The 18645-nt window shown below is 36.3% G+C and overlaps 1 protein-coding gene across 2 annotated transcripts; it reads right to left on the bottom strand.

Annotated features, from left to right (window-relative positions):
• Window positions 1-13952: 13952 nt before the first annotated feature.
• LOC149551399 (Leucine-rich repeat (LRR) family protein) lies at window positions 13953-18089 on the bottom strand. 2 transcript variants are annotated; one of them, XM_089786912.1, is made up of 2 exons: window positions 16684-18089; window positions 13953-14482 (listed from the first exon to the last, which is right to left on the bottom strand). In XM_089786912.1, the coding sequence occupies exons 1-2, from the start codon at window positions 17854-17856 to the stop codon at window positions 14237-14239; spliced, it is 1419 nt and encodes a 472-aa protein (XP_089643038.1). In that variant the 5' UTR covers window positions 17857-18089; the 3' UTR covers window positions 13953-14236. The 2 variants fall into 2 exon arrangements, with proteins under 2 accessions (XP_089643038.1, XP_089643040.1); XM_089786914.1 differs by having other exon boundaries at window positions 13953-14476.
• Between the last annotated feature and the right edge of the window lie 556 nt (window positions 18090-18645).

Here is an 18645-nt window from a genome sequence, read left to right as displayed (position 1 = left end):
TCTCCCACTTGGGGACTAATCAGATTCCACACTAGACAACGATCTCCCACTTGGAGATTGATCTTGTAGCAATACTACTACCACATGGGGATCCCACTAGATCAAACCACCTTGGACATTGCTATTCTTTTATTCACGTTTAGTCTAGAAGACCAACCGAAGCTAATAAGAAGTTCATCTTCTTCCTTGTTCCTACCTTTGTAAACATATCTGTTGGATTATCATTTGTATGTATCTTGTCTAGATTTAACTATCCATCATCCAAAACTGACCAAATGAAATGGTACTGCAACTGTATGTGTTTGGTCTTTGAATGTAGAGCTGAATTTTTTGCAAGATGCATGGCACTCTGACTATCGGTAAACAAATAATTACCCTTCTGAGGGTGTCCCAATTCTTCCAAGAAGAACTGAAGCCATATCATCTTCTTGGCTACCTCTATAGCAGCAACATACTTTGTCTCGGTAGTGGATAAAGCATTAACCTTCTGTAACCTAGAAACCTAGCTTACAGTTGTCCCACCAATAGTAAAGACATAACTTGTAGTACTCTGCCTAGTATCAATATCCCCTGCCAAATCTGAGTCAACATAGCCCTCTCAATCAATAGTAAAGCCCCCAAAGTGTAAACACTTATTGGATGTTCCTCCAAAATATCTGAGAATCCATTTGACTGCATTATAATGCTCAATTCCTAGATGACTCATAAACCTACTAACGACTCCCACTGCATGTGCAATATCTAGTATTGTATATACCATAGCATACATCAAGCTTCCTATAGCTGAAGCATAGGGTACCTTTGACATCTTATCCTCCTCTTATTGTGTTTTGGGACACATCTCCTTATTCATCTTCAAAAGACCAGGTAAAGGTGTGTTGATAGCTTTAGCATTCTCCATAGAGAAATGTTGCAACACCTTCTCAACATAATCAGCCTACGATAGCGTCAATTTCCTATTCTTCCTATCTCTGCAAATCTTCATACCAAGGATTTGTTTTGCTGCCCTCAAATCCTTCATAGCAAATGCATGTGTTAACTAGCATTTTAGCCCCTTAATCTGATCCATGTTAGACCTAGCTACAAGCATATCATCAACATATAAACATAAAATAATATAGCTATCATCATCCAACCTCTTAAAGTAAACACAATGATCTAAATGAAATCTACTATATCCATACTCATGCATAAGTTCTCCTTACCTTTGACCTCAAATCCTTGTGGCTGAGCCATATACATCTTTTCATCCAAATCACCATGAAGGAAGGTTGTTTTAACATCAAGTTGCTCTAAATGCAAATTTCAATAGCCACAATACTTAAAACAGTATGGATAGAAGTCATCTTAACAACAGGAGTGAATATCTCATCAAATCAATGCCCTTTTTCTGCGTAAATTCTTTTACAACTAATTGGATTTAAAAAATTTCTTACCCCCATCCTCTTCTTTTAACCTATAAACCCACTTATTTTATAAAGCCCTTTTACCTGCAGGCAACTTGCATAAATCTCAAGTCTTATTTTTCAGCAAAGAGTCAATTTTATCTTTCATTGTAGAGTTTGATTGAATCTTAGTATCCACCTGCACAACTTCATCATAACATTTAGGTTCACCAACATCAGTAAGTAAAATAGAATACAAAGAGGGAGAAAATCTTTCTCGATGTCTAATTTTCCTTGTTGACCATCTAACATTCACTGTTGTGTGTGGTATTTGTTGTTGTGGTTGTTGCATATCATGAGGAATGGCTGGAACATCATCTTCTAGAGTATCATCCGGCACTACATAATCATCTTCTTTCTTGTCATCTTGCTGCAACAAGTCTTTGTACAACACTTTCTCATTGAATATGACATTTGTTCTTCTTACAATTTTACAATTTTCAAAATTCCAAAGCCTATAACCAAATTCATTAATGCCATATCCAAAAAATACACATTTCTTTGACTTAGCTTCCAACTTGGTTCTATTTTCAGAATCCATGTGAGCAAATGTTTCACAACTGAAGGTTTTGAGAAAAGAATAACTCACCTTCTTACCAGTCCATGCTTCCTCTGGAATACTACAACCCAAAGGAGTAGAGAGACCTCTACTAATCAAATATACAGTAGTATTGACAGTCTCTGCCCACATGTATAAGGGCAATCCAGCATGCAACCTCATGCTCCATTATAGTCTTGTTCATGTGTTCAACCACTCTATTTTTCTATGGAGTCCTTGGAACAGTTTTCTATCTACGAATACCATTTGTGGAGCAATAATCTTCAAATCCATGACTGCAATACTCACCACCATTATCAAATTTGAGACATTTTAATTTCTTGTCAGTCTCATTTTCAACCAAGCATTTCCATTTCTTAAAAGTTTGAAATGCATCAGATTTATGTCTAAGGAAAAAAAACCCATACTTTTCTAGTTGCATCATCAATAAATGTAACATAATAATGAGAGCCACCAAGGGAAGATACCTAATCTGGTCCCCATACATTAGTATGCACAAGTTCTAATTTCTCCTTTTTATTTTCCTTTCCAGTCTTCACAAAACTTACTTTCTTTTGTATTCCATACACACAACTTTTACAGAAATCCATATTAACACATTTCAGACCTAATAAAACTTTCTTTGAATGAAGTACTTTCATACCTTTCTCACTCGTGCCCAAGTCTTTTGTGCCACAATGTTGTATCAAAATTTATAGCAACTATTTGTTTTTCCTGCTTAGCTACAACAATTGTTCCTGAACATTCATTTTTCTCTTAAACAATTAAAGTAAAAGGAACAATATGACTTGTACAAAGATATAAGGTGCCTACTTTCACCCCTTTTGCTACTACAAGGGTACCTTTTGAAACCTTCCAATTTTTATCATTAAAAGTAACTACACAACCCTTATCACTGAGTTTCCCTGTTGAAATTAAGTTTCTACTCAGCCTTGGAACATGTCTTACCTCATCTAGTAGCCAACAATTCTCATTTTGCAACTTAATCTTAACTTTTCCCTTTCCAACAATCTAATAGGGTTCATTATCCCCCAAATAAACAAGCCCAAAATCTCCTTAGACATAATAAATGAAATAAACTCTATGAGGTGTAGCATGAAATGAAGCACCAAAATTTAAAACCCGTGAATCATCAACACTTTCTAAAGATAGAAGCAAAGCATCCTCTCTAGATTTGTTACTTACCATATTTGCCTCCTTGTCTCCATCTGATTTATCTCCATCATTTTTCTTTTGAGTCCAACAAACTTTCTTTTTATTCCCTGGTTTCTCACACTACTAACAATCGTTCGGTCCTCTTGATTGAGACCTCCTCCCCTTTGACTTTCCTCTTGATCTCCCATGATTCTAGAATAACTTCCTCTCTCAGTCGTTCTGCCTCAACTTTGTGCATTTAAAGCACTTCTTGATGTAGATCTACCAAAGGATTTCCTACGAGTTTTCTCACTCAAAATAACACCAATCACATCATCATAATTTAGGTTACTAAACCCAGGAACATAATTACCCATAGCCATTACCAATTCATTCTAGCTTTCAGGCAAAGAACACAAAATCAAGAGAGCCCTAATTTCTTCATCAAAATTGATACCCATAGAAGATAATTGACTAGTAATAGTATTAAACTCATTTAAATGATTCACAATAGATCCACCTTCTGCCATTTTCATATTAAATAAATGCTTCATGAGAAATACCTTGTTTGAAGCGGAGGGCTTTTTGTACAATTTCGCTAGGGTTTGCATCAACTCTTTTGTTGTCTTCGCTTTCGTAATATTAAATACCACTAATGGTGCCAAACATAATCCAATGCTTTCAAGTGTCTTTCTGTCCAAAAGATCTCAGTCGTCATTTGACATAGATCCTTGATTCTTGGTTTTGCCTTCCAACGGCTTCCATAAATCCTTCTGATAAAGATAGTCTTCCATTTGCATCTTTCATAACTGAAAGTTCTACCCATTAAACCTGTCAACCATCAGCTTACCCTCGTCTGCCATCGCTCCCACTCAACCGTAAGACTTTCCTGCAGAGAATAATTGAAAAATAACCTTACTTTGATACCACTTGTTCGGATTAAACCACAGACAAAAATAACAATTACATGCAAATATAAACAATAATAGAAAATAATAGATCACACAGAAAAGAACACAAGACACCAAGAGTTAACGTGGTTCACCCAATCCCTAGGCTATGTCAACTAAATAGCAAGTCTAATATTATTACAATCTAGTGATTACAACCTGATTACAATCCATAATCCCTTATAGCTCAATATTGCCACAAGAACCAATTTCGTATCACAACAATGAAACAATCCCTAACCCTAAGCCCTTTTATACAAGTAATTTTATGTTGCTTTAGGTTTACAACATGTCGACCATATGTCGGCCAAGATTAGTATGTACAGTAATTCCCTGATCAGTCACCACAAATTAACAATCTCCCACTTAGGGACTGATCAAACTCCACACTAGACAACAACTTGCTCAATTACACAAATCCACACTTCATCACAAGGAAAATAACCTTCATTTATACTATATCCTCAAAATAATCATTTGAGTTAGTCTTGAGGTTTTCCCAATTAATTATAATAGGACCTCATTAAGATATTATATTTTTCGCAATGTTTTCATCTTCATCTAATCAAACTGGCCTCTTAAACTCTTTGTTTTGGCTCTTTTCACATTGTCATCTCTATATATTTTTGCTAGCTTATTCCACGTGTCATAGGAAGTTGGACAATCTTTGACTTCATCAAATTCAGAATAGTTGAGTGAGGTAGCTATGTCGATCATCATTTTTTTGTAATTTTCATATCCACCATATGATCTACGGTTAAAGGATTTGGAGGTGCCACATATTGATTCTCTAAGAAGTGCAAACCTGTATCTCCAATGTTTCCCAAATGTAGCTTCATGAGTTCCTTCCATGCTGCAAAGTTATCTCTGTTAAGCTTAGGGATCTCTCTTTTGTAAGACATCTTGATATTTAGCTTAGGTTTTTGAAACCTTTCCTGTAAGCACCAATAGCTCTTATACCAATTGTTGAAAATATAACAAGAGTAATTGAGAGGGGAGGGTGAATCAGTTACCACAAAAAAAAAAATCCAAGTCCCTTGAATGTCTTTACAAACTTCTTACTAAGCCAAGATCTTGCACTGCTCGATTAGAACTAGATATATACTATAACTCGACTAACAAAGCAATCTTGATACATTAATGTGTATTAACCTTTAGTAACTTAGTTTTAGAAATACAGAGCAATAAGCAAATAACATGGACACATGAAACACCAAGATTTAACATGGAAACCCAATTTGGAAAAACCACCAATGCAACTAGTTACAACTTTTCACTCTTCTAAAGTGAGCCCTACTAGGAGTCAACCCTATTAAAGGTTACAAGACACACAGTTAAGTGTGACCCTATTAGGAGTGGCCTTATTAGAGGTCTTAAGACACTTCAATCTAGAAATGCCACCTTGTTAGAGGTTTTACAAAAATGATTGTTAAGTCAACTCTATTAAGAGATTTCTTCACTATTACAATTGTTAGAGAGTAACAATGATTGGCTTGATTGATGAAGAAATTGATTTACAAATTCAAATCACCATTTTGGTTTATCCTTTGGATCCTTCTTGATTAGAATATTCTTTGCGGCTCCCTAGATACTTTATCCTCAATCAAATATCCTTCTTAATTTGCATCATGCATTCTTCTTCAAAAGCTACATTCTTCAATTCACAACTTGACCTTCCATATATATGAAATCTCAAGTCAAGTCGGCTTGAAAACCCTTTTCAAACAAACAATTAACATTCACTGAGTCGGCTTGAATTAACCTTTTAATAAACAAAAGTGTTCTGTTGAAGGTCAGTTGATACTAAACCGAATCACTCGGTTAACGCTGAGTTCCTTTAGTAACTGACCTAACTCGGTTTACATTGAGCTCCTGTGGTAACCAACCTAACTCGGTTAGTACTAAAATCCTTTATTGACCAACTTAACTTGGTTAACATTGAGCACCTGTGGTAACCAACCTAACTCGATTAGTATTGAAATCCTTCATTGACCGACTTAACTTGGTCAACAATGGTTCTCTAAATTAGGTTTCTTCTAAATTTTGCTTGGCCGATACAAGAGTTGTCTTCAGTGCCCAACTAAGCTCAGTTACTACTAGTTGTGCTCGGTTAGAACATGACATTTTTGTAACATCAATGACAATATGCAATTGATTAATTATTTTCAATAGTATGTACATATAATCATGCATACATAGTCATGTGTGTGTACATATATATCATATTAAAATTGGATATGCAAGAATGAAATGATTGATTATTTGCAAGTAATATGAGTTAACCTTTGTAAATTAAATTAAGTATGAAATCACTAATTGTTTCTCACCAATATTCTAATTCAAAATTTAACTATCACAATGAATGCATTTTCTTTCCACTATCAAATGAAATCATAACAGGGAATTGTAGGGTGATTTTAATTAAAATGTCATATCTATTTTCAATGAGATAGTTGTTTTTGTGCATGCAATATTGTAAATATGATTTGATGTGACAACATTGCACTAACCCCAGTTATAATTTTGGTTTCATAGGTGTGAGAGATGTATGACAAGTGAACCAATTGCGTGGATATTAGATGATTCAATGCAATTATGTTTGTCAATACACCATTTTTGTTGGGAAATATATCTATCTATGAATGAACATTTTTGTATTGATTGGTTTAATGTAATTGGATATACGATCTTCTAATATGTTGATTTTTTTTATGCATCACATTTTTTGCAGGCTTCAAGGAACCTATTGGAGAAGACTGCAATGGAATAATCTTGCATCACAAGTCAAATATTTCATGCTTTACTTTGTCAATGACCTAGTAGATAGTCCTTTATATTTTAAATGGAATGTTGTTTCTTTATTACTTTATTGAATTGCATGTTGAATTCAATTGCTTTAGGAGTAATCATATTTTTAGATGTATATTATAATGGTTGTTCTTGTTTTGTGTTTTTGTAACAAATATTATGCATACATTTCATTGAGTTATCATTTTTTAAAATTTATTTTATAAATCGTGAAATATTTTGTATAGACTTTGTGTTGTTGAATTATGTTGTGTTAGGACTATTCACATTAAGCTTTATTTTTCCAACACAATTTAACACCAAAAAGATCTCAATATGTCTCTTGTGGTTGACAAAGTTGTATAGGTTTCATTTCAATTCAATTACTACTTTAATGATATGTGTGTGTATTCATATATACATATACAAATATATATACATATAGGTATATGTATATGTACATGTATATGTACATACATATATACATATACATATATGTATACATACATACATACATATATATGGATGCAATGCATAATTGAATTAAGTGTGCATTTACAAAAGATGTATGAAAATGTGGTATATCATTTTTAAATAGACAACGGTATATGTGATAAAAGTGTACAACAATCATATTTAGGCAATGATAGACAACAACTAAAAATCAAGTCCCAAATATATAACAACCATTGTAATATGACATTTTATAGTTAAATCACATGGCACGTAATATAATAGTTGCTTTATTATTTTTGTAAGTCTCAAGCTCATTATACAAGTTGCATTATCAAACTCTCTTTCGAAAATAGACAAGGATAGATGACAACAACAACAAATTAGGTTCCAAATATAACTTCTTCAACAGCATTATATTGATTACTTGTATCACATGGCACACAATTTAAATTCCTCTAGTGAATGGTAGTTATGTATTGTATACTAGAAATGACATTAACACGTTTTATAATCATATCAGAGTTATATCTTCAATAAATTTGTAGAATTAACAAAAATAAAATTTTATCACTCTATTATGTGTGATCTATTTTGGATGACATGGCCAAAAAAACTTCAATAAAAATATAAAACATAAATCTCCTACTCAATTATCCATACCAGTTTGCAAAGTACTAGAGGTCACAAATCCATGGGCAACAAAGTATGTCCCACTTGTACCACCTATTTGCTGGGTAGGAAGTGCTTCTAGGCAATGAGCAAGAAATGTTTGCTTGACATCTGTAATTAAGCTCGCTCAAGCAAGAGTAGTACTATGATGGATGACCTCCTGAAAAGTCTCAGTGCTTCACCTCTGTGCGCTAAAGAGTTCCATTCATTCTAATGAGAGATGGGTTCATGTGAAGAACTACTCATGAGACATGGATCAATAAGTTTGACTAAAAAACTACAAAGTTAAATCCTAATAGTAGTATCACAATTTGACTTACTATGGAAACATATCTCCTAATTATCAATTGATAATCTTAAGGGGCTTTCTAATGAATAGTTCATAAGGCACAATGCTTAGTGAATGTTTTGCAAATGGGGTTGCAAGAAGAGTAGGTTTAATCATGGAGGAAAATCTACAGTTAAGCATGCTCAAGATGGAGTAGTACTAGGATGGGTGAACTCCAAGGTAGCCTCAATGCTTCACCTCTCTGAGCGTCACCTAGATCCAATGAGTGCTAAGTGTTTTATTCATTCTCATGAGATATGGGTTCATGTGAACCACTACTCATGAAACACGAGTCAATGAGTTTGACTCAAAAACTACACAGTTAAATCCCAATAGAAGTATCACATCACTCTTTACTTTTTGGCATCAAGCAAGGTACACATCTCTACCTCAATCTAGCAATCACTCTCACTCAACGATTCCTACCAACTTGAACACCAATCTTGTAATTCCAAATTCTGCTAGATCCATAATGGTTCAAGTTGTAGATGATTTCCAAGTTGTCGTAGTATGATGACACAATAGAAGGTCATTGTTGTTCACTCCTTCAGTTGTTCATGTAGTCAAATCAAAGTGCCTACAATGAACTCTAGTCCATCACGATTCCCTTTAAACACCGTTGAAGGGGTTGGGCGTATCCCCACAAATTTGGGCAACATTTTTTTGTCATTGATTTATCAACAGATCGTGCCTAATTTCCTCCCTTTCATTGGAGTATTGGACAATTTCACCATCCTCTTTAGATAAAATAGTGCATTAGTCCCTACTAGTTCTTGTTGTAACCCTTGTCAACAATGAATTTAAACTAGCATTGGGGACACCATACTTGATTGAAACAATTTTGATTAACATCACATTATTTTTTACATAGAGAATTCCTTGTGTCATTTTATGCTTGGACCATTTTCCTCTTCGCTTTGATTAACAAGTTCAACATATTCAATAATGGTCTCCACTCAAATATTAGGTTGTTGGTCACATCCAATGTTTGGTTCTTGCCTCTAATCAAAAAGATGAATTTCTTTGTTGAGGATTGTATCCGCTAGATCCATGATAACTTCTCTACCCCTTCCTCCTACCTCATTCTCTTCAAGAGTCTACTTTCATTCATATTTCTTTCCCTTTGTACCTCTACCTCTACCCTTACCTCATGCCATGAATCTTAATTTACTTGCATTAAGATAATTATGTAAAAGAAAATAATCATTTAACAACAAAATGAAACCCTCTACCACATACCAAATACTAAACATTTTAATGAAATGGAAGGTATTCAAACAATCATTGATTTATTCCATTATTGTATATACAAGAAAGGAAACATGCATGATGGCGACAACATTCTCTTGGAGGTTGTAGAGTGGAAGCCAAAGTAGTTATAGAGCAAAGGCATTAAATCTCAATAGGTCAATGCAATCCAAGAGATAAAGGAGCATCAACACAAACTAAGATTAACGAATATGAAGATAGGTAAAAGAATGCACTTGCCCTTGAGATCTTAACTAGTTATTCCAAAATTTATACAAATGCAAAATAATGGAAGTGTTGTATGAAATGCTGAAATAATCAAAGGGAATAAATAAACTCATCTTAGAAATTTGAACCTTGATTTTTGTGTTGTTTTGCTTCTAGAGATGAACAAAGTTAGATCTAAGCTTGAAATTATGAGGCGGACAAAACCCAAAAATCATTTAACAATTTGTCAAGTTTGATTGAATGATCAAGGGTTACATGGTCAACATTGATGTGTCAAGGGTGACTTGGTCGGCCCTAATGGAATGAGTGTAATGTTGACTTTAATGTTGCAATTGTGATAAACAACAAAAAGGGTTCTCCGATCTATGACTAATTTTTTACTTCAAAAAATATTTATATTTTAATTCATTATTTGACATGGGAAAACCAATAAAATTATTTCATTCATTTAATAATTTAATAACAATTTAATTTTATATTAATAATATCCTCCACAAAATTAAAAAACTTATAAAAAGCGATAAAGTACATCCAATTTTCTAGATCAAATGCTCCTAAATATTGGATGGTTAGTGTCGTTGGGTTGTAGTATACCTTTTGATATTTTAGTTGGAAAAGTGTTTTCATGATTATAAGCACACGATTTTCAATAATGATGGGAGATGTATCCTTTGACATGTTCATTAAAAAAATCATAAATATTATTTTTGACTTCAATTATTTTGTGATGTGAATATCAGGATTTAACTGTGTGATTTTGAGTCAAACTCGATGACCCATGTTTCATGAGTAGTGATTCAACATGAATCCATCTCTCATGAGAATAAATGGAACACTTAGCACTCATTGGATCTAGGTGATGCTCACAGGGGTGAAGCACCGGGACTTCCCGGGAGGTCACCCATCCCAGTACTACTCCAACCTGAGCGCGCTTAACTACGGAGTTTCCTCCATAGTTAAACCCAAAGCTTGCAACCCCATTTCCTCCATAGTTCAATTATTTTCCTACTTATATATAACACAACTGACAAACCACAAATTGATTTCCTGAAATCGTTTAATTTCAGATTTAATTCACGAAATAAAAAAGATGCCACACCAAATTTCTCACTCCAAATATAATGTGCCACTTAATTTCCACTGAAAACGATTTTCCTAGAAAATTTTCCCAATATTCCGATTATCTGAGTCATAAAAAAAAAAAAACGTGTTTTCTAAGTTTTTACCTTTCCTCTGCATTCACACATAAATGAAATACAAAAATAAATATGTTTTACATACCCAATACAGGCTATTATTCGGAGAGAAAATGCACTAAAAACAAAACAAAGTCAAATTTATTTATATTTACGAAAACATAGTACTTTTTCCCATTTTCGATTATAAACTATGCAAATCATAAAGACGAAAATGCCAAAATTTTAAGCAAAAAAAATTGACCAACTATACAAGTTGTAAGCAGGATAACCATATCTCTAACCTACTTTGCGTTAATAACTACATTCACGCCTTTCCTAATTTCAACGCATTTCTAAGCTACAACTGCAAATCCCAATTTTGAGTTCCGTCCTTGTTCAAAGTATACTTTCCACCTACACGGTGAACCCTTCCTGACCGCCTCACATAACGCGTCCTTGAAACTCAACTCGGGTAAGCAATTATTAAAACGTACCGTGGATCAATTTCTCTGGGATATTCGACTAATAAATTCTACCCAGGTCAGCATCAGAATTCAGAATAGATTTATTAACACCTGCCAAAAACACCTGTTTCTACCGTGCTACGTGGTTGGTTACAATTGGTTCATAATGTCATTTTGCCAACCCGGTATAGTTCACTTAGTTCAAACATATTTCATTAGGATGAATAATGGATGCAGTTCGATTGGCCAAGTATGATCATGAATATATCCCCCGCCAAGGTTCAACTCCCCCAACAAGACACATTTAATCACATTTCCACCTCAGAGGATTGCTAGAGACAGATGCCAACATAAGATACACTAACATTATTCAAAGTAAAACCAAAACTCTGCTGAGTATGACCGCCCTCGAAAGAGCAGTGGGCTCCCGTGAAATTAAAAACAGTTGTTAGACAACCATGATTCATTAAAATATGTTCTTGGGATATTTTGGTTGTTGACGCTAGGTATGCTTATCTTCTGGCAAGTTACAGCTGGAAAGAGGTTATTGGAAAGATAACTTGCATTCATTCAACCACATAAACGCAATAAGCTTTTAAGAAACTAATTAATAACTAACATAATTTATCCCCTTTTCTGATATCTAAAAATAATTAAAAATATCAGAATAGCATTCAGCATACATGGCATGAGCCATGAGGACAGATCACAATGGATTTATTTTGTAGTCCACCTGGCATCTAATCTAACCAAATCTACCTGGAAATAAAGGGGTGCCTTTACAAGTCAACACACAGCATATATTATATCCAAGGCTCAAACTCTTTTGAGCATGGATTATTGCAATTTGCAATTATATCGTCACGAATTTGGCAATTCCCCCCCATCCAGTAGCATCCTCATAAGGGAAAATTGACTGAAACCCGATGTGGCTAAAGCTAATCAATGAATATTAATTTCCTAATTTTATTTTATCCCACTTCACAATATTGTGTACCGTTGAAGACAGCCTACCATGACAAAGCATGTACCAGGTGGAGAAATATGCATAATTTTCAGCTTCACGTTCAACTGCTTGTCAAAATTAATGACGATATGTTCTTGGCTTTTCGTTGCCCACTGCAATCCAGATTGGTTTGTCACTTCAAAGTTATACCACTGTTAAAAATTAAATACAAAGTATGTTTTTTCCCATATGCCTCGACATCCATAAAACGTTCCCCATTTTATATGGCATAATTTCACACCAATTTATAATTTTTTGCCACAATAAATGATTAAATACCTAGGCCTGTTGCCCTGAAGGTTTAGACCACAGTCATATGGGACAGCTAAAAAAAATTGAAATACACCAAGACTGAACCTCATAAGCCCCTAGAAACTGGGCTCTAAGGCAACATAAAGCTCCAAACACGGCAGCCATCCTAATCATCTAAGCATGAAATAAGAGCCCAACAAAAGATACGCCATTTGGGTAGAGGGAGTAACCTATAGAGGTTGTCTAATGGACAGTCTTCTGTAACCAATTGACATTAGACCCCAAAACTGAAGCTGCTGACGTGCATGGTGCTTGAGTAGACATTCATATTACATGCTGGAAGATAATGAAGTGCTTTATCTTACTGAATATAAAGGCAAAAAGATCTTGCTAACCAGACAAAAAGTTAGCAATGAAGTGGCTGCCACACATTCTTCATATTAAATCCTATGTTGCAACCGGTAAACAAGATTACTGTAGAATCTCAAGCACAGAATCAATGAAACACCTTAAAAACATGCAAAAACTTTGAAATTCACAGAAACAAAGGAAATCCAGTCAACCCTATGCATTGTTTAAGTCAATTTCTGAGTTTCACAAACTGTTCCTCGAGAAGTTGATTATTATGACCATTTATAGGACAAAATGACAGGTGATTACCCAAGGATAAAATAAAATTATCCGAATATAAATGCAGAAGGATACAAAATTCAAATTCAGGCAGCGAAGCACCCAAGTCTGGTTAGGTCGCACCCCAGAGGTTAAGAGAAAATGACAGCCATGCATAACCCAATCATTTAAGAATTGCCTAAAAGAGCTAAATTTCCTGTCAAAATTATAGTACGGTGTACATGCATTAGAAAACTTCTGGAATGAATTTGCACCTTTAACGTTTAGGAATGTGCAAATGTTGTGTCACAATCAGACTATATAACATCTAGCCTGCTGATTTACATGTCAAAAACTTGTGGAGAATTGTCACAGGAAAAAGCCACGCTAAGTCCCAGGGACATTAAGACCGAAGGCTCCTAACTATTGCAGAGTTAACATTTAAGGAAATTTAAGATAACGTATCAGAGCCTGTTTTTCCATTAAGTTGACTTTATACAACTGAAAAAACAGCTGTACCATTGAAAGATAAGACCCTAAACAAATAAGGATAAAGAAATATAAGACCCCTAAACAAATAAAGATGAATATGAACCCCCCGCCCAATAGCAAGATATTCACTGCTCAGTTCCTAGATAATGTCAGAAAAACATAAATAGTATAGGAGGGTAAATATTGGCCAAAGTGACATGTAACAAAAAAGATGAAACAGGCAACCCAACAAGCCAAATTTCCACCGTGGCTACCATGCTGTGCTGAATTTTACATTTGTTACAAAGTAAAAAATTGAATGTACTTTCTGTATGAGCTAACATGTTTACAGCAAGGAGAGACCTTCCTCTACTCATCCAGGCTAACGCCATTCCTGGCGAAATAAGAGGCAAAAGCTGGATATCAGTGAACGTGAATACAACAGAAATGTACTAGCGCTTGTTTGGTCTCTCATCATCATCACTATCATCTGTTTCATCAGATTCATCTCTCTTTCTTTTTGATGTTGTTGCTTGTTTCTGCTGCTGTTCATCATCATCTTCCAAATCATCATCCTCGTCATCATCTTCATCTTCGTCATCCCCATTTTCAAGGCCAGGTTCAAAGTCACTGGCTTCTTCCTCCTCTTCTGCTTGTCGCACTGGCTGGACAAGATACTCTGTGCCATAATCCTGTTCCTAATAAGCACGTCAAAGATTCAATTAATAAGTATACATCTAATCTCTTGCACAAAATCGTTCTAAAAACAAATATGCAAGTCATTATAAAAAATTTGTAGTTTGACATAAGGAGCCGATTAGAATGAAGACTGCCAATCATATGAGAGATTCCCGAATTTAGGCACCAACGACTCTGTGAAATGCACACAATTCAAAGGGCAATTCTAGGGCATAAAACCATATATGACGGCATCCAACAAAGATAAAAAATTAACATATAAACAAAAATGAATAGAATAATTCATAAAATACAGACATCTCAAAATTTAATTATTCGACTTTTCCTTCGCGATTGTGTTCATAAGGGTGTACTTTTTGTACGGCACTTAATAAACAAATCGGGATAACTTAAAAAAACGAGTTTTCTAATAATGGAAAGAAGGAACACAATGTTGATTGAGCCCAAAACAAATCTGCATCACGTTAAACAAAACGAAAAGAAACAATTTGGGAAAATTACCCACTGCAGCACACTGTATCATGAGAACAGACCTAATCTATCTCAAGATCTTGTCATTGGAAATAAATCTTTTCACCCCATCTAAAAACACCAAGTGTGTATGCTAGGACCTGTGGCATGGACACAACTAGCCTGCTGTAAGCATACATCCAGCAGTGGCTCCATCAAGATTGTCCTTATCAAAATTTGTACAAGTTCACAGACAAACAAGTCTGAAACACGATTGCTGAGTCAGGCTGTCATCGTTCCAAAAACAAGACTAAAGACCCTAGGCAGTTTAAAGAGACACCCAATCAAATGCAGAATCTTTTAGTACTCATTAAGATGGACCGTGGAAATTTTATGTCAAAATATATTAATATCACAAAAAATTTACAGCCATAGCCATCTTCGTGGCTTCTAAACCAACTAACCTACACTAAACCCCATTTAAACTGACCTGCCTGAGACACCTCCTACCCAACCCATCGAAAGCAAAACTTGACCACAATTAAAGAAAAACGTTTACACCGTAGCTTTAGACAGAATAGTAAGCTTTCCTCCCCACTTTGACCAAAAAAAAAAGCCCCATAAACTACTACTGCCAAATTATTCACCTTAATAAGTCCCAATCCCTTGTGGAATTACATGAGACAATAAAATGCGTGAGCCGCCACACCACCCATAATACCAAAGACAAACTAACAAGTAAAGACATTTATCAAAACCCTACACCCGTCTGCACAATTCAGGGCCCACTTAAAGGCCGAGGGTGCATATCCTTAGCATAACTTCAAAATTATGATTTTAAATGGCAACCCATCAGTTGAATACAAAATTCACAGAAAACAGCAATTAAAAGGGCCAAGTATTGATCAAAACGTATAAAGCAACCATTCAAGTTTCATGAATAAATAAAGCAACTAAAAGCCCCCTTTGAGCGAAACAGAAAGCCCAAACGGATTTTCACGCTACTTTGCAAGTCCTTAAGATTTAACCCTTTGTAATTACGAGAACACTTACGAACAAAACAAACCTCCTACTTATCAAAATAAACCTCAGCAATGTAGCAGAAAAACATTGAGAAATGTTTTAAAACTAACACAAACGAGCCGAGTTCTTTAAGACATTAAACCCTACTCAGAATCTTAAAATTTATTCCACACAAGCTGACCCACCGAAATGCCATATACGAAAAGGAAGAAAATATCCATATATACGTCATCCCATATTCAATCGCTGAGAACCAGCCCCTTTAAATCAGACAAAACATTAGATGAATCTTTTATGTTTCTTCTTGGAACAATAGAATGGAACGCCGAACAAACAAAAAGAACAAACATGACCATATATTTTAAAGACCACAGATAAACTATTGAATGCACACCCAATACAATCAGAGCCACTTAAAGACCACAGATGAACTACTGAATTCATACCCAGTAGAAACAGAACCTCTTGCAGCATAGAAAACGAGTTTGTTCAATGATAACCCTAACAAATCGCAAAGAAGCACAACGTTCAATGAAAATCCTAGCAGAAAGCGAAACAAACAACCGGAAAGCCTCACAGGGGATTTCATTTAACAGAACAGCAGGCGTCAAATCCAACATTGCGTAAAAAGAAATTTAATTCCACAGCAACTGCAAGCCCTAGCGCTCTCAAATACACAAATCTATAATGAAAACCACTACAATAACATGCAATCTCCCAAACCTACCTCTTCGTCAACCTCCTCTTCCTCGTACTCAATCTCTTCCTCCGCGTCATCATCCTCCTCACCCAATTCCCCATTTTCATCCTCCTCGTCAATTTCTTGAACCAGAACTTCAGGATTTCTCACGACCTGTCCGCTGCTAGCGCGCTTACTGTCATCGTCCTCGTCTTCGTCGAGGTCTTCTTCTTCCACGTCCTCCTCGTCCTCATCTTCATCATCCTCGTCGTCGTCGTCACTCTCCTCCACGTCCTGCACTTCCTGTACATTCTCCACATCTTCCTCATCATCCTCGTCTTCAACATCATCACCGTCAGAAGAGCTCACTTCATGAACTTGGACACCAAAATTCGCCGCCTTGGCACCCAAAGTCGACTGTCGAAATCGAGAGGCCTCCTCCTCTTCATCCTCGACATCCTCTTCCTCCGACGAAGTCTCCTCTTCATCGTCTTCATCATTTCCGCGGGAATCAACCCCGGAACCTCCGAAACCAATCCCATTAGTCCTTGCATAGGTAAGATTGTTATTTGGAGCAACTCTGACAATTTCTTCTTCATCCTCGTCACTCTCTTCACTGTCATCGTCCTCTTCCTCTTCTGTCGGCCCTACGCCTGCCTTTAGCCCCTCTCCCTCCACTTCTCCACTGCCTACATCGTCGTCATCTTCTTCATCCTCCTCTTCCTCATCAGATTCAAACCGCTCGTTATCATCAGCATCCGTCTTATCCAAATACTTCAAAGTCTTAATCAATCCAAAAACCCTAGCCCTGTAATCCGCGACTTTGGTTACAGGACACTCATAGAGGTCAAGCGAAACAAGCTTCAACTGTGCCAATGGCTCAAGGTCCTCAATATACTGAATTTTATTGTTTGACAGATCAAGGTCTCGAAGCGACTCGAGACCTGCCTGCACCAGAAACTCCAATCCCCCAGCTATACGATTATCGCTTAAAATAAGCTTCTCCAGATGCTTCAGGCGGGGGAAATCGGCAAGCGAGGAAACTCCGACGCTTGCAATAGACAGATGCCTTAATTGCTGAAATTTCTCAAGCAGAGACGGCGGAGGAAGGCGCCCATGGACGCACTTAACTGCTCCGTCCAAAGTTAAACTGCGAGCTGCAGATGAACTTTCCTGTCCGTCCAAAGCTGCCTCGACAGCTCTTTCCCATACTTCGTCCATCCCAAATCAAAACCCTAACCTCCGAAACCCCACTCCTTTTCACTCAAACCCCAACACAATCCAACAGCAGAAGAAAACCCCACAAAATGTTGACCAAACTGCGATCTGAAATGCTCAAACTGCACGTATCGATACAACAAATTCAATGGACTACGAACCAGGGTTACTAAAAGCCGCATCCGAGCTCAAAATCCTTAAATCCTCGATCCTTCCTCTTCCTCCAAATGAAATGCGTTCGTGACAGCCGTTTCTTCCTCTTCATAAAACTAGGTTTCCGCTTTCCTTGGTTCACCCAACCGCAAACCCCATAGCGGTCACATGCGTCGACCGAAATGTAACCGCTAGCAGTTATACTCTCCTCTCTTCAGCAACATTCACACGCCTTCTACTTCTACTTCATACGCGCACACCCAATCAGTCTCCCAAAATCATCTGCACCGTTGGATCGGTCCATCCACGGATCGATGACGTGTACCAGCATCCATACCATCTAGACCGTCGGTTTTGTCGAGGCACGGATCGATGATGTGGCAAACGACGGGACATTAAGTAACACTAAGATTGTGCTTCTGCTCGCATGTGTGGTGTGTTTATCAAATGGAGAAAGAAACAAAGTAGTGGGTGACGTGTACAACAGCTTAACCATTCGATGTTGACGTTAACTCCGAGTTAAGGAAACTACGAGTTAGGAACCGACTTTGCTTGGCGCGCAAGTGAAGTGTTTCGAGAATGAACGGATGGCCTAAAACGACAAATTTGTGTTCCGTCGGCTTCGGCGAATTTCAATTG

Source organism: Cupressus sempervirens, chromosome 6 (assembly GCF_028749045.1).
Source record: "Cupressus sempervirens isolate cs-2001-9-10 chromosome 6, ASM2874904v1, whole genome shotgun sequence".
Classification (NCBI taxonomy): domain Eukaryota; kingdom Viridiplantae; phylum Streptophyta; class Pinopsida; order Cupressales; family Cupressaceae; genus Cupressus; species Cupressus sempervirens.
Note: the sequence above shows the minus strand (reverse complement) of the source record. Positions and strands in the feature narration are given on the sequence as shown.

Bases quoted from the DNA above. Each gene is read 5' to 3' on its own strand.
- LOC149551399 (XM_089786912.1), bottom strand. From the start codon at position 17,856: ATGGACGAAGTATGGGAAAGAGCTGTCGAGGCAGCTTTGGACGGACAG. The intron at 14,483-16,683 runs GTAGGTTTGGGA...CGTGCTTATTAG, and splicing joins AAGAGGAGGTTGACGAAGAG to GAACAGGATTATGGCACAGA.